Genomic DNA, 15,945 nt, shown 5'->3' with positions numbered 1-15,945 from the left:
GTTTGAATAAACACCAGTACTTGAAGTTTGGATCCCTCTATGCTTATGGATCTATGACAGAAGTATGAGCTCAAACTGACATAGCCTACCTTGTGCACAGAGAAAGCAAAAGCCAGATGTGTTTTGTATTCATACCATCAGTGTGCAGTTGGCGCATTGTGTGCTTAGTAGATGATGGCTTGTGTGTACTGTTTGATACGGAAACACCATTTTTACGAAGGTGTGAAGAGTTAATCTAGCTGTGTTTGCTTTTGCAAGAGAACTACAATGTTTTGATTATTGGGTGACAGGTTTTCTTATTTGTGTGAAGAGTTTTGCAAAATTAGCCAATAGTTACAAAAAATGTGCTTAAGCAATCAGAAAAAACTGTAAGCAATCAGAAAAAACTGTAATATTTGCATCTTATGATCACAGCTTTGACTGTCATGTAAAAAGGGTTTTTGTTGTTTTAGAAGTGAACTGTGCACAACTTCAGTACAGGCATGAGTCAGGATTTCAGGGTAAAGTAAATGTTTTCTTTACATCATTTCTTTGAGTGTATGGTGAAAGATTGCCAGGGAAGGGACTGTGTTGCATTTTACTGGGATAATTTCTCTATTTTTTTAAATAGATTTTTCATCTTATAATCAACAGTATATAAAACTATATATATATATACATATATATTACATATTGGCTGAATACTTTTTAGCAGGTTGCCATGATCAGGCAGTTCACACACTCTCACAGGAGTTCCATGGTGTAATGGTTAGCACTCTGGACTCTGAATCCAGCGATCCGAGTTCAAATCTCGGTGGGACCTGAGTTTTTTTATCCGCTGATTGGGATGTGAAACATTTGAGCGTCTTCTCTGGGACACCAAAACTGTGCTATAATTGTGTTTCCAGTGAGAGGTGTATAAAATCAAGCAGCAAACCTTGACCTCTCCCTTTACAAACACTTGTCAATCACTATGTGGTATTAAAGAGCTGTCTGAAATTCAGTTGTACACCACACAAAGTTGCAGAGTGGGGTGTCTGAGTGCTGAGGTGCGCTTGTGCGTAAAAGTCACAAACACTCCCCTGACTCACTAACTGCACAGCTGACTTCAAAGTCAGCACAGAAAGTGGGCGCCACGAGTATGTGTTTCCATGGCTGAACAGCTGCTATATGTGTTATGTGGAGTATAACGTTTGTGTCGTCCCAACTATCTAAAGTTGTAACCTCCACAAAAGTCCCATGTAGTACGTCAGGATGGCCGAGCGGTCTAAGGCGCTACGTTCAGGTCGCAGTCTCCTCTGGAGGCGTGGGTTCGAATCCCACTTCTGACATTCAAGCTCTGCTCTTCTTCATATTGTCACAACATACACTTGAAATTTGGTTGAACCACGAGGTTTCTCACAACTTGCTTATCACAGTTGTGCACCGTTCATCCCTGAACTGTAGTGGATTTTATAATGATGTACACTGTAAAAACATTCTACATAATTCTAATAAAATTCACTACAGGAAGCTGATTACTGGTGCACAACTAAATGTGTGCATCTTTGAATGTGCTCACATTGACACTGATGTGCTAAAAACCTGATTTTGTGAAGTCAAAACTTTCAGCAAGTTGAAACAATCTTTCTTATTGACTCCAATTAGCCTAAAATAAGGACTGGTCCCATCCCATGTCATGGCATGAAAATATGACAGGCTGTCATCAATTCAATCAGATACTTGCGAAAATTGTAAACACTGAGTAAAAATCCTTCAACATTTTTATTGTATTTCTGACAGTGTACACACAAAACAATAATATACAAACACACACGTACACATACGCTGTCCTTCGGCTTATTAAAAAGGCTATGTCATGTTTTTGCTTGGTCAAAAAAAAAAACCCCAACAAAAAACAACAACCTGTTATTACTGTGCTGACTTCCTCATTTTGAAATGATTAGGTTTTTTACTTTTACAGCATTTCATCTTGGCTGATGATGGCCACTAACCTGATGAGCTCACATGAATGAAAGTAAAACTTCCTGTGAACGTAGCTGCTTCTCGCCGGGTGCGGTGGCGCGTGCCTGTCATCCAAGTTACTGGGAGGCTGAGGTTGGAGGATCGTTTGAGCACAGGAGCTCTGAGCTGCAGCAGGCTGTGTCGATCGGGTGTCCGCGCTAAGTTCGGCATCGATATGGTGATCCTGGGGGAGCCCGGGACCACCAGGTCGTCTAAAGAGGGGTGCACCGGCCCAGGTCGGAGACGGAGCAGGTCAAAGCCCCCGTGCTGCTCAGTAGTGGGATGGCGCCTGTGAATAGATGCTGTAGCGCAGCCTGAGCAATACAGCGAGACCCAATCTTTATACACACCATTATACCTGTCTCTACCTCACACAGCAGCCTCGTCAGCCCTTATTTATATTTTTAATTGACGTCAAAAACACTCACAAACCTGCTGCTCTGCTTGTCCTGCAAAACCTCCACCTGCAACTAAATCCTCCACCCTAAACACTCCTGCCGCCCAGCAGGTGAAGACAAACTAAATCAATCAATCAATCAATCTCTCTATCTCTCTATCTAATAACTTATTGCATTACAACTTGGCTAATGATGGGCAGGAAGTTTATGTGATGATGTCACCTCAGACATAGTTAAAATCCTTGTTAACGTAGCTGCTTCTCGCCGGGTGCGGTGGCGCGTGCCTGTAATCCAAGCTACCGGAAGGCTGAGGTTGGAGGATCGTTTAAGGTCAGGAGCTCTGAGCTGCAGCAGGCTGTGTCGATCGGGTATCCACACTAAGTTCGGCATTGATATGGTGATCCTCGGGGAGCCCGGGACCACCAGGTCGCCTAAGGAGGGGTACACCGGCCCAGGTCGGAGACGGAGCAGGTCAAAGCCCCCGTGTCGCTCAGTAGTGGGATGGTGCCTGTGAATAGATGCTGTAGCGCAGACTGAGCAATACAGCGAGACCCAATCTTTATATACACCCTTATACCTGTCTCTACCTCACACAGCAACCTCATCAGTCCTTCTTTGTCTTTTTAATTGACGTTAAACACACTCACAAACCTGCTGCTCTGCTTGTCCTACACCACCTCCACCTGCAGGACAGCTGCAAATACATCCTCCATCCTAAACACTTCTGATGCCCAGCAGGTGGAGACAAACTCAAACTAGGAAATTCATTCAGGTAACCTTTGGGTTTAATATTTGCATCTTATGATCACAGCTTTGACTGTCATGTAAAAAGGGTTTTTTTTGTTTTAGAAGTGAACTGTGCACAACTTCAGTACAGGCATGAGTCAGGATTTCAGGGTAAAGTAAATGTTTTCTTTACATCATTTCTTTGAGTGTATGGTGAAAGATTGCCAGGGAAGGGACTGTGTTGCATTTTACTGGGATAATTTCTCTATTTTTTTAAATAGATTTTTCATCTTATAATCAACAGTATATAAAACTATATATATATATATACATATATATTACATATTGGCTGAATACTTTTTGGCAGGTTGCCATGATCAGGCAGTTCACACACTCTCACAGGGGTTCCATGGTGTAATGGTTAGCACTCTGGACTCTGAATCCAGTGATCCGAGTTCAAATCTCGGTGGGACCTGAGTTTTTTTATCCGCTGATTGGGATGTGAAACATTTGAGCGTCTTCTCTGGGACACCAAAACTGTGCTATAATTGTGTTTTCAGTGAGAGGTGTATAAAATCAAGCAGCAAACCTTGACCTCTCCCTTTACAAACACTTGTCAATCACTATGTGGTATTAAAGAGCTGTCTGAAATTCAGTTGTACACCACACAAAGTTGCAGAGTGGGGTGTCTGAGTGCTGAGGTGCGCTTGTGCGTAAAAGTCACAAACACTCCCCTGACTCACTAACTGCACAGCTGACTTCAAAGTCAGCACAGAAAGTGGGCGCCACGAGTATGTGTTTCCATGGCTGAACAGCTGCTATATGTGTTATGTGGAGTATAACGTTTGTGTCGTCCCAACTATCTAAAGTTGTAACCTCCACAAAAGTCCCATGTAGTACGTCAGGATGGCCGAGCGGTCTAAGGCGCTACGTTCAGGTCGCAGTCTCCTCTGGAGGCGTGGGTTCGAATCCCACTTCTGACATTCAAGCTCTGCTCTTCTTCATATTGTCACAACATACACTTGAAATTTGGTTGAACCACGAGGTTTCTCACAACTTGCTTATCACAGTTGTGCACCGTTCATCCCTGAACTGTAGTGGATTTTATAATGATGTACACTGTAAAAACATTCTACATAATTCTAATAAAATTCACTACAGGAAGCTGATTACTGGTGCACAACTAAATGTGTGCATCTTTGAATGTGCTCACATTGACACTGATGTGCTAAAAACCTGATTTTGTGAAGTCAAAACTTTCAGCAAGTTGAAACAATCTTTCTTATTGACTCCAATTAGCCTAAAATAAGGACTGGTCCCATCCCATGTCATGGCATGAAAATATGACAGGCTGTCATCAATTCAATCAGATACTTGCGAAAATTGTAAACACTGAGTAAAAATCCTTCAACATTTTTATTGTATTTCTGACAGTGTACACACAAAACAATAATATACAAACACACACGTACACATACGCTGTCCTTCGGCTTATTAAAAAGGCTATGTCATGTTTTTGCTTGGTCAAAAAAAAAAAACCCCAACAAAAAACAACAACCTGTTATTACTGTGCTGACTTCCTCATTTTGAAATGATTAGGTTTTTTACTTTTACAGCATTTCATCTTGGCTGATGATGGCCACTAACCTGATGAGCTCACATGAATGAAAGTAAAACTTCCTGTGAACGTAGCTGCTTCTCGCCGGGTGCGGTGGCGCGTGCCTGTCATCCAAGTTACTGGGAGGCTGAGGTTGGAGGATCGTTTGAGCACAGGAGCTCTGAGCTGCAGCAGGCTGTGTCGATCGGGTGTCCGCGCTAAGTTCGGCATCGATATGGTGATCCTGGGGGAGCCCGGGACCACCAGGTCGTCTAAAGAGGGGTGCACCGGCCCAGGTCGGAGACGGAGCAGGTCAAAGCCCCCGTGCTGCTCAGTAGTGGGATGGCGCCTGTGAATAGATGCTGTAGCGCAGCCTGAGCAATACAGCGAGACCCAATCTTTATACACACCATTATACCTGTCTCTACCTCACACAGCAGCCTCGTCAGCCCTTATTTATATTTTTAATTGACGTCAAAAACACTCACAAACCTGCTGCTCTGCTTGTCCTGCACCACCTCCACCTGCAACTAAATCCTCCACCCTAAACACTCCTGCCGCCCAGCAGGTGAAGACAAACTAAATCAATCAATCAATCAATCAATCTCTCTATCTCTCTATCTAATAACTTATTGCATTACAACTTGGCTAATGATGGGCAGGAAGTTTATGTGATGATGTCACCTCAGACATAGTTAAAATCCTTGTTAACGTAGCTGCTTCTCGCCGGGTGCGGTGGCGCGTGCCTGTAATCCAAGCTACCGGAAGGCTGAGGTTGGAGGATCGTTTAAGGTCAGGAGCTCTGAGCTGCAGCAGGCTGTGTCGATCGGGTATCCACACTAAGTTCGGCATTGATATGGTGATCCTCGGGGAGCCCGGGACCACCAGGTCGCCTAAGGAGGGGTGCACCGGCCCAGGTCGGAGACGGAGCAGGTCAAAGCCCCCGTGTCGCTCAGTAGTGGGATGGTGCCTGTGAATAGATGCTGTAGCGCAGCCTGAGCAATGCAGCGAGACCCAATCTTTATATACACCCTTATACCTGTCTCTACCTCACACAGCAACCTCATCAGTCCTTCTTTGTCTTTTTAATTGATGTTAAACACACTCACAAACCTGCTGCTCTGCTTGTCCTACACCACCTCCACCTGCAGGACAGCTGCAAATACATCCTCCATCCTAAACACTTCTGATGCCCAACAGGTGGAGACAAACTCAAACTAGGAAATTCATTCAGGTAACCTTTGGGTTTAATATTTGCATCTTATGATCACAGCTTTGACTGTCATGTAAAAAGGGTTTTTTTGTTTTAGAAGTGAACTGTGCACAACTTCAGTACAGGCATGAGTCAGGATTTCAGGGTAAAGTAAATGTTTTCTTTACATCATTTCTTTGAGTGTATGGTGAAAGATTGCCAGGGAAGGGACTGTGTTGCATTTTACTGGGATAATTTCTCTATTTTTTTAAATAGATTTTTCATCTTATAATCAACAGTATATAAAACTATATATATATATATACATATATATTACATATTGGCTGAATACTTTTTGGCAGGTTGCCATGATCAGGCAGTTCACACACTCTCACAGGGGTTCCATGGTGTAATGGTTAGCACTCTGGACTCTGAATCCAGCGATCCGAGTTCAAATCTCGGTGGGACCTGAGTTTTTTTATCCGCTGATTGGGATGTGAAACATTTGAGCGTCTTCTCTGGGACACCAAAACTGTGCTATAATTGTGTTTTCAGTGAGAGGTGTATAAAATCAAGCAGCAAACCTTGACCTCTCCCTTTACAAACACTTGTCAATCACTATGTGGTATTAAAGAGCTGTCTGAAATTCAGTTGTACACCACACAAAGTTACAGAGTGGCGTGTCTGAGTGCTGAGGTGCGCTTGTGCGTAAAAGTCACAAACACTCCCCTGACTCACTAACTGCACAGCTGACTTCAAAGTCAGCACAGAAAGTGGGCGCCACGAGTATGTGTTTCCATGGCTGAACAGCTGCTATATGTGTTATGTGGAGTATAACGTTTGTGTCGTCCCAACTATCTAAAGTTGTAACCTCCACGAAAGTCCCATGTAGTACGTCAGGATGGCCGAGCGGTCTAAGGCGCTACGTTCAGGTCGCAGTCTCCTCTGGAGGCGTGGGTTCGAATCCCACTTCTGACATTCAAGCTTTGCTCTTCTTCATATTGTCACAACATACACTTGAAATTTGGTTGAACCACGAGGTTTCTCACAACTTGCTTATCACAGTTGTGCACCGTTCATCCCTGAACTGTAGTGGATTTTATAATGATGTACACTGTAAAAACATTCTACATAATTCTAATAAAATTCACTACAGGAAGCTGATTACTGGTGCATCTTTGAATGTGCTCACATTGACACTGATGTGCTAAAAACCTGATTTTGTGAAGTCAAAACTTTCAGCAAGTTGAAACAATCTTTCTTATTGACTCCAATTAGCCTAAAATAAGGACTGGTCCCATCCCATGTCATGGCATGAAAATATGACAGGCTGTCATCAATTCAATCAGATACTTGCGAAAATTGGTAAACACTGAGTAAAAATCCTTCAACATTTTTATTGTATTTCTGACAGTATACACACAAAACAATAATATACAAACACACACGTACACATACGCTGTCCTTCGGCTTATTAAAAAGGCTGTCATGTTTTTGCTTGGTCAAAAAAAAAAACCCCAACAAAAAACAACAACCTGTTATTACTGTGCTGACTTCCTCATTTTGAAATGATTAGGTTTTTTACTTTTACAGCATTTCATCTTGGCTGATGATGGCCACTAACCTGATGAGCTCACATGAATGAAAGTAAAACTTCCTGTGAACGTAGCTGCTTCTCGCCGGGTGCGGTGGCGCGTGCCTGTCATCCAAGTTACTGGGAGGCCGAGGTTGGAGGATCGTTTGAGCACAGGAGCTCTGAGCTGCAGCAGGCTGTGTCGATCGGGTGTCCGCGCTAAGTTCGGCATCGATATGGTGATCCTGGGGGAGCCCAGGACCACCAGGTCGTCTAAAGAGGGGTGCACCGGCCCAGGTCGGAGACGGAGCAGGTCAAAGCCCCCGTGCTGCTCAGTAGTGGGATGGCGCCTGTGAATAGATGCTGTAGCGCAGCCTGAGCAATACAGCGAGACCCAATCTTTATACACACCATTATACCTGTCTCTACCTCACACAGCAGCCTCGTCAGCCCTTATTTATATTTTTAATTGACGTCAAAAACACTCACAAACCTGCTGCTCTGCTTGTCCTGCACCACCTCCACCTGCAACTACATCCTCCACCCTAAACACTCCTGCCGCCCAGCAGGTGAAGACAAACTAAATCAATCAATCAATCAATCTCTCTATCTCTCTATCTAATAACTTATTGCATTACAACTTGGCTAATGATGGGCAGGAAGTTTATGTGATGATGTCACCTCAGACATAGTTAAAATCCTTGTTAACGTAGCTGCTTCTCGCCGGGTGCGGTGGCGCGTGCCTGTAATCCAAGCTACCGGAAGGCTGAGGTTGGAGGATCGTTTAAGGTCAGGAGCTCTGAGCTGCAGCAGGCTGTGTCGATCGGGTATCCACACTAAGTTCGGCATTGATATGGTGATCCTCGGGGAGCCCGGGACCACCAGGTCGCCTAAGGAGGGGTACACCGGCCCAGGTCGGAGACGGAGCAGGTCAAAGCCCCCGTGTTGCTCAGTAGTGGGATGGTGCCTGTGAATAGATGCTGTAGCGCAGACTGAGCAATACAGCGAGACCCAATCTTTATACACACCATTATACCTGTCTCTACCTCACACAGCAACCTCATCAGTCCTTCTTTGTCTTTTTAATTGACGTTAAACACACTCACAAACCTGCTGCTCTGCTTGTCCTACACCACCTCCACCTGCCGGACAGCTGCAAATACATCCTCCATCCTAAACACTTCTGATGCCCAGCAGGTGGAGACAAACTCAAACTAGGAAATTCATTCAGGTAACCTTTGGGTTTAATATTTGCATCTTATGATCACAGCTTTGACTGTCATGTAAAAAGGGTTTTTTTTGTTTTAGAAGTGAACTGTGCACAACTTCAGTACAGGCATGAGTCAGGATTTCAGGGTAAAGTAAATGTTTTCTTTACATCATTTCTTTGAGTGTATGGTGAAAGATTGCCAGGGAAGGGACTGTGTTGCATTTTACTGGGATAATTTCTCTATTTTTTTAAATAGATTTTTCATCTTATAATCAACAGTATATAAAACTATATATATATATATATATATATATATATATATATATATAGTTTGGGACTGCTTTTTGAGAGGTGAAACCATACTGCATGTCAGGTAATGATAACTTGTGCAGGTTTTTGGTCGCCAAGCGTTCAGGTCGCAGTCTCCTCTGGAGGCTTTTGTTCGAATATAGCAGCTGTTCAGCCATGTAAACACATACTACGAAGCTCGTGGCGCCCACTTTCTGTGCTGACTTTGAGGTCGGAAGAGGTTTGGAGCTGTGCGGTTAGAGAGTCAGCAGCGTGTTTGTGACTTTTACTCTGTAACTTTGTGTGGTGTGCAACTGAATTTCAGACAGCTCTTTAGTGATTGACAAGTGTTTTGTAAAGGCAGACGTCATAGTTAGCTGCTTGATTTTATACGGCGTTCACTGAAAACACAATTCATACAGAAATTCAAAGTGCCGGAGAAGACACCTCCCAAATATCAGGTCCCACCGAGATTTGAACTCGGATGGCTGGATTCAGAGTCCAGAGTGCTAACCATTACACCATTACACCATGGAACCCCTGTTGCAGCAATCATACTGTCAGGTCATGACAACCTTCCAAAAAGTATTCAATCATACTTTTTGCCAGGTTGTAATGCCATCTATTACTGAATGAAATTGTATATTGTATTTTAAAATAATTACTTAGTATGTCAGGATGGCCGAGCGGTCTAAGGCGCTGCGTTCAGGTCGCAGTCTCCCCTGGAGGCGTGGGTTCGAATCCCACTTCTGACAGCGAAATTTTTCCATGATCTGTCAGACCTTCAGGTTGCTGTTTGTAGTCTCCCCCCCCCCACCCCCCCCCCCACCCCCACACACACAAAAAGAAATCACTTTACTACTGAAATCATGAACATGTGTTAATTCCAAATATACCTTAGTTGTGTGCTTGTAATCTCTCTACACTTTTGTAATCATCAACACTGTGAAGTCCTGAATAATTTGAAAAAAATTCACCAGAGGGAGAGGATTACCATTGTTCCACTCTCACCTCTCTTTGGAGACGTTCACACTGAGACTATTGTGATGAAATCTGACTTTCTCCAAGTCTTATTCTTCTTATCACCATCAGAAATACTCACAAACCTGCTGCTCTGCATGTCCTACACCACCTCCACCTGGACAACAGTTGCAACTACAGTCTGCTGTTCATCAGGATCATGTGACTCTGTTTCCACATCTTAGTTTGAATCCATTGTTCCATTAAAGGGAAGTCAGTGTTATTCATTATGATATGATGAGCGTTTATCTGTACTGGTGTTACACAATAACCTCAGCTGTTCTTAACAGCTCTCTCTTTATTGTAAGGGACTTCAGGTACAAAAAATGAAACCACATCAAAAGAGACACAAACTACACTGCAAAATCATTCATTTCTATTTATTTGTTAAATACACCGATTAAAGTTCATGGTCCTCTGGGTGGTAAAGTTCACTCATCAGTCTGTAGATGTATGACGGTGCGTGTCCTCCGATGTTGGAGATGAACAGTGTGATGAGCTCGGGCGGGACATAGTCAAACACAGGACAGTGCACATTCACCTTTGAGAGAATCTCACCTGAAATATAAACAGAAAAATGTGAGTTATTTTAAAAAAAACCTGACAAAGAGGATATGTCCAAATCTGAAAAGGATTTTCCAAAGGTGGGCACGTGGTTGAGGTCAGTTTTGTTGCAAATGTTACCTTCAGTGAACGGGAGCACCTCATGTGGGGAGACAAACTTATGGAAGGTATCCTCTTCATTTGGAAACTGAAATATGACATATCATGTTCACAGAAGTATGAGTTTAATCATTTATGGGGGTTGAAAGGAGATAACTCGGACTTTGGAGTAATCTCTTACCTGAGGTGAGAGCTTGAACATGGGAGCACAAACAATCAGAGGTGTGGAGTGATGCTTAGCTGCAAGGGCCAGTGTGTGTGTCCCGTTGATGGCCCTCAGGCCTCCATTTGCTAGAACTGTCTGTGTTCCAATGATGACCTGCAAAAAGATCATGACACAAGTTCACCTGCATGCTCTAACATGACTGCGCTAACGTCTCCTTAAAACGTTAAGTACCTTATTAACTCGAGACATGACTGCAAATATGGCAGCATCTGTGATCACAGTTGTTTCGATGCCAGCCTTTGAGAGGTTTGTAGCCATTTCGTGCCCCTGTAGAGAGGTGAAAAAATAAGATTAGGAACTGTGTTTTCTATCTAAAGTTAGACATTTAATATTTCCTTTATGACTGATGTAGATGAGCTACCTGGCAGAAAGGAGCACACTCTGCCACAATGACGTGAAACTTGCGTTTGCGTGCAGCATCTTTGAGGAAAGCCTCCACGGTGCGCGAGCGGCCGATCGTCATGATGACCTCATTAGAGTGGATGTGCTCCAGGGCCTGCATGGCAATGTTGTCGGTCGTTCCCTCTGAAAAACAGAATGATGGGCACCAAGAATTGGAGTGATTTAAAATACAAACTGACGCTATCTTGGTAATAACGCAACTTACCCAGTTCAGTGAGTAGCTCATTGATGGCCTCGATGACGTTGGATTTGAGGAGAGCAAAAGGTTGCCTGAAGTTCTCCTCGCTGAGTCCCCCAGAGGTCAGCAACTTGTGGAGGGATTCCTGGTCTGCTTCTTCACTGCTGCCCCGAGATCTGAAAGAAAAACACAGTTAAGCACAAATCTCACCAAAAACACAAAGTATTTCAGCCGTCTGTAGCTTAAGTATTTCTAAGCAACATACTCTCATCCTTTAATATATGGTACGATTGTACTTGCTTTTCATGGCTGCCTATTGATTCAACTTCAACTGTTAGGTCAAATGGTTTTCTGGGACAGAAGAAAAAACTTGAAACTGCAGCTCATTAGTTTGTTTTCAATTTGAGGGCAGCAACACATCTCAAATAGGTTGGGACAGCGACATGTTTGTAAATAGTTTGTAAACATCTGGGAAATGAAGAGAAAAGCTGCTGGAGGATGCTGGAGGATTCTAGCTGTTCGATAGTCCTGGGTTTTCTTTGTCACATTTACTTTACTTCAACACGCATAAAATGTTTCCAGATAGTCAAAGGTCTGGACTGCAGGAAGGGAAGCTCAGAGCTGAAGCACCTCTACTTAGGGCTGTTCGATATAACGATATATATCGGATGACGATATAAAAACATTTATCGTTTCATTTTATGCTATCGTTTGTTTCGTGGTGTCGCAAAATAAACTCTTTACAGCAATATTTTTTCATAGTTTTGATGGTCACTGTAGTGGCGATATTAATTTCTTAAAGTTCTCTCTTTCTCTTATATTTTATATAACCACACTACAGACGGACAAGCGCCTGCTTTTATGCGTTGTCGTTAGCAACAACGACGGTAAAACCATCGCGTGTCCGCTTGTTTATGTTCCACATAAACCTTTCACAATAAAGCTCAAGATCCTGTTGAGACTTTTCAAAATAAACAGAATCACGTGAAAGAGCAGATTATTTACGGATGAGAAGTAAAAAAGAGCCGCCAGGTGCTAAAAAATAAACCTTAGACTCAAACGTTAGAACAGGCTGTTTCCCGTGGCACACTGTGTAATAAATACTCACAAAGAAAACGGCAGCCGTTACAACTTATGTCTAAAAATGTATAGTTTCATACATCGGTTAAAACACTCGACTCCAGCTACATGACGCGCAGCTGGAAACACTTGCCGCAAGTCGAGCTGCCCGAGATTCACAGAATTTACAAAAATGTTACATTTTTGTGATTTATATCGTTATCGGGACGATAGAATTCTTATATCGGGATATGAGATTTTGGTCATATCGCACAGCCCTACCTCTACTACAGAGCCATGCTGCTGTACAAGATGCAGTTTACCAATATCTGAATGGGAACATATGTTACTCTAAAACCTGTAAATAGTTTTCAGCACTGATGATGCATAGAAGAGTTTTCCACTTTGACTCACTTCATTTGGTTTCTTCTTTACATGGTATAGCTTTAACATACACTTGTGGATGAACACAGGTGAACACAAACAATAATTTCTTTAAGTGCTCTTGATCCCATGCAGTGAATTTCCATGACAGAATCATGTCTGTTTTAAATGCAGTGCCATATGAGGGCCTGAATATAACAGGCATCCAGTCCTGTTTTTCAGTCTGGTCCCTTGCGCACAGAGTCTTCTCGAGTTTCTCAAAATCTTTTCATGATGCGATATTCAAAGTGTTCACATTTTTACGTTGAGGAACATTATTCTGAAATTCATCAACAATTTATGGAGGGCTTTTGCAGACTGGTGAATCTCTGCTGATCTTTACTTTACTTTGCCTCTTTAAGATGCTCTTTTATACCCAGTCATGTTAATTCCCTGTTCCCAGTTCACCTAATTGGTTTTAAAATGTTCCTCCAGCTGTTTACTTTTAGTACTGCTTACTTTTCCAGCTTTTTGTTCTCCTCATCCGAACTTTTTTGGGACACGTTGCTATCAAATTAAAAAGGACCAAATGGTTTTTTTTTTTGAAAATGGTAGGTTTTGGCGTCCTCACCTGGCATATTCCTCTCTGATGATCTTCAGCACCCGTCTGATCATGTTACCCACTGTGGTCTCTGAGGGCTGAGCTGCTGTCATCCTCCTCCCGTCTTTGCGGATTATTTCCATCAGATCACCTGAAATCGAGAAGATGTTTGCAAAAGACCAAAATCTTGGGATAGAATATTTTTTGTGTATGATTTTACATCAGCAACCATTTTTTCTACATGTTCAACATTTTACATATGTATATTCTGTATTGTTTAGATGTAAGGAAAGCTAAAGAAAGCTTATTTGTCATGTACTACAGCGTTATACCAGATTTAAAAACAAAGCCTGTTTGACTACAATGGCAGCTGTCGCTGCAGTTAACTTCACTGTGTCGACAACAAACAGCATTCAGCACCTGCACTGCTCCACCGAGCCTGGGCTGTAATTTTGCGGAGCAGGGCTGTCGTTTCTCGGGCTGTCTCCGCAGAGCCCCGGAGAGGTCCTGCCCCGGTCCCCCCGCGCTTCAGGTCGGACAGGAACGCCTCGACCCTCTCGGTTAGGTCTGTTTCTTTGTATGGGCCCGGCATAGCTGTTTTAAAAAGCTGTCACTGTAACACTTGAGTCACTCAATAGTTCCACCATGCCAGTGTTTTGACGAGGAAGCACTTCAGGAGTACATCCGGGTGGCTGTGGGCTCGCCGTCATCTGATTGGTCTGCCGCTTCACGTGCGTTACAGTAGAGTGGGTCGAAATTACAACAATTTCCCATTTCTACAGTAAAATGACAGTCTGAAAGTGAAATGTAAAACAACGATATATTATTATTATTATTATTATTATTATTATTATTATTATTATTATTATTATATCGTAAAAAATATCGGGTTATTATCTCAAAACCCGGACTTAATAACTTGAACATATATGCTATTTGATCAATTTTTAGTTATTTTCTCAGAAGATTGAGTACATAAGCTGAAATTTTGAGACAATAACTCCAACTTTGGACTTATAGACGAAAAGTTTTTAATTTTAGTTTTCCTAGTGGCAGAAATTAGATTCCATAATAAAAGTCTTGCTTGCTATTTATGAAAATATGCTCTGTATACATTGGAGATAAAACAAGCTTCAGCTAAAGCATACACCTTTCTGGTCAATGCTTTGTGCTATTTCCATTTAATTTAATTCTTTGTTGACAAATATTCCTTTTTATGGCCATTTTGGGCCGTAGATGCTGGATGAAAACCAAGAGAGGCTGAAAGAAGTGTATTTTTAAGAGAAATGGAAAACAGCGCAAGAAAGATTAATTATAGTAATATTAATAGTTACTATCATAGCAATAAAAAATAGTAGATATTTATCGTCTATGTATCGTTAAAACATTTAAATTGAGAAATTAGTGAACGGGCTGGCTGCTCGTTTGGTTTCAAATTTTATAGAAAACATATGTATATTTACACAAAGTTGACAGTTTATTAGATCTAGTCCACTCCTGGATAATTTATACATACTGTAAAAAATGCAACAAATAATTTTAATAAATTATATACAATTAAATAAAATATAAATAAGACACAAACACAAAGACACAAACACATCACAAGAGGCTTTTCTTCTTCCTGTCATTGTCAGACTCATTGAAAGTGATCACGCTGCACTGTTGAAAACATATATTTCCTAAAGAAGTGTTTCCCAACCTTTTGGAGCCATGGCACATATTTAACATTAGAAAAATCACGCGGCACACCACCAAACAAAAATGTCACAAAAGGCATATTGATCATTTCCCCCCGCGCACCAGGCATAGAGGAACTGGCTCGGTTTGTCCCCAGTATACATTTTTTGCTTTTTCTGATCACTACTCATGCTACGGCCTTCGTCTGGGTCGCAATTTTCTCCAGGACCCAGGTCAGATTTACCACTTTTTCTTTTCAAATATTTATCTATTGCTATTACGCGCTGCGTTGTCTCACTGACAATGTAATTTCCTCTACGTCATATTCTATTTTACTGGCAGTTGGCAACCCATTAAATTAGAGCAGATAGTTGTACTGCCCTCTAGTGGAAGAGAATGTAATTGTTCTGCTAGTTACTCACGTCGATCGCTTAGTGCACTAATCTGGTGGAACCAGATAATCTTCCACGGTACTCCTGATCATTTCTCGGTCACAGTGGTTGGAAAACACAGTCCTAAAGAGTAGGATTTTACATGTGTTTCAGTATGATGCTTGAAGCCAAAAGAAATCATCTCCCTTTAAAAAAAAACAACTTTTTGTATCCTTGTCAGCTGTTTAATAGGGGGTTATATTCTCAAGCAGCCCTTGGTTACTTGAGGCTGAGGCTGAGTGGAAGTTTGGCCTTGATATTACAGTTTTTTCTGAATGCTTAAACCCTAACTGTGATTCCTGTAGCACAATCTCTAAAACTATTCAGACTTATAGCAAAACCACTCACTGAGTTT

The 15,945-nt window shown here is 42.2% G+C and overlaps 1 protein-coding gene and 8 non-coding genes across 9 annotated transcripts; 7 read left to right on the top strand and 2 right to left on the bottom strand.

Annotated features, from left to right (window-relative positions):
* Window positions 1-730: 730 nt before the first annotated feature.
* trnaq-cug (transfer RNA glutamine (anticodon CUG)) lies at window positions 731-802 on the top strand. The gene has a single exon. It is a non-coding gene; the product is annotated as a tRNA-Gln (tRNA).
* A 425-nt stretch (window positions 803-1,227) lies between these two features.
* trnal-cag (transfer RNA leucine (anticodon CAG)) lies at window positions 1,228-1,310 on the top strand. Its single transcript has one exon. It is a non-coding gene; the product is annotated as a tRNA-Leu (tRNA).
* Window positions 1,311-3,510: 2,200 nt separating this feature from the next.
* trnaq-cug (transfer RNA glutamine (anticodon CUG)) lies at window positions 3,511-3,582 on the top strand. Its single transcript has one exon. It is a non-coding gene; the product is annotated as a tRNA-Gln (tRNA).
* Window positions 3,583-4,007: 425 nt separating this feature from the next.
* On the top strand, window positions 4,008-4,090 carry trnal-cag (transfer RNA leucine (anticodon CAG)). The gene has a single exon. It is a non-coding gene; the product is annotated as a tRNA-Leu (tRNA).
* Window positions 4,091-6,294: 2,204 nt separating this feature from the next.
* Window positions 6,295-6,366, top strand: trnaq-cug (transfer RNA glutamine (anticodon CUG)). Its single transcript has one exon. It is a non-coding gene; the product is annotated as a tRNA-Gln (tRNA).
* Window positions 6,367-6,791: 425 nt separating this feature from the next.
* Window positions 6,792-6,874, top strand: trnal-cag (transfer RNA leucine (anticodon CAG)). The gene has a single exon. It is a non-coding gene; the product is annotated as a tRNA-Leu (tRNA).
* Window positions 6,875-9,426: 2,552 nt separating this feature from the next.
* Window positions 9,427-9,498, bottom strand: trnaq-cug (transfer RNA glutamine (anticodon CUG)). The gene has a single exon. It is a non-coding gene; the product is annotated as a tRNA-Gln (tRNA).
* A 141-nt stretch (window positions 9,499-9,639) lies between these two features.
* trnal-cag (transfer RNA leucine (anticodon CAG)) lies at window positions 9,640-9,722 on the top strand. Its single transcript has one exon. It is a non-coding gene; the product is annotated as a tRNA-Leu (tRNA).
* Window positions 9,723-10,352: 630 nt separating this feature from the next.
* On the bottom strand, window positions 10,353-14,185 carry eif2b2 (eukaryotic translation initiation factor 2B, subunit 2 beta). The gene is made up of 8 exons (XM_026194933.1): window positions 13,900-14,185; window positions 13,510-13,630; window positions 11,484-11,632; window positions 11,238-11,401; window positions 11,048-11,143; window positions 10,832-10,969; window positions 10,672-10,738; window positions 10,353-10,545 (listed from the first exon to the last, which is right to left on the bottom strand). Exons 1-8 carry the CDS (start codon window positions 14,069-14,071, stop codon window positions 10,388-10,390), a joined length of 1,065 nt encoding a protein of 354 aa, XP_026050718.1. The 5' UTR covers window positions 14,072-14,185; the 3' UTR covers window positions 10,353-10,387.
* Between the last annotated feature and the right edge of the window lie 1,760 nt (window positions 14,186-15,945).

The sequence above is a fragment of the Astatotilapia calliptera genome, chromosome 15 (genome assembly GCF_900246225.1).
Source record: "Astatotilapia calliptera chromosome 15, fAstCal1.2, whole genome shotgun sequence".
Classification (NCBI taxonomy): Eukaryota; Metazoa; Chordata; class Actinopteri; order Cichliformes; family Cichlidae; genus Astatotilapia; species Astatotilapia calliptera.
This window is presented reverse-complemented; position numbering and strand designations above follow the sequence as displayed.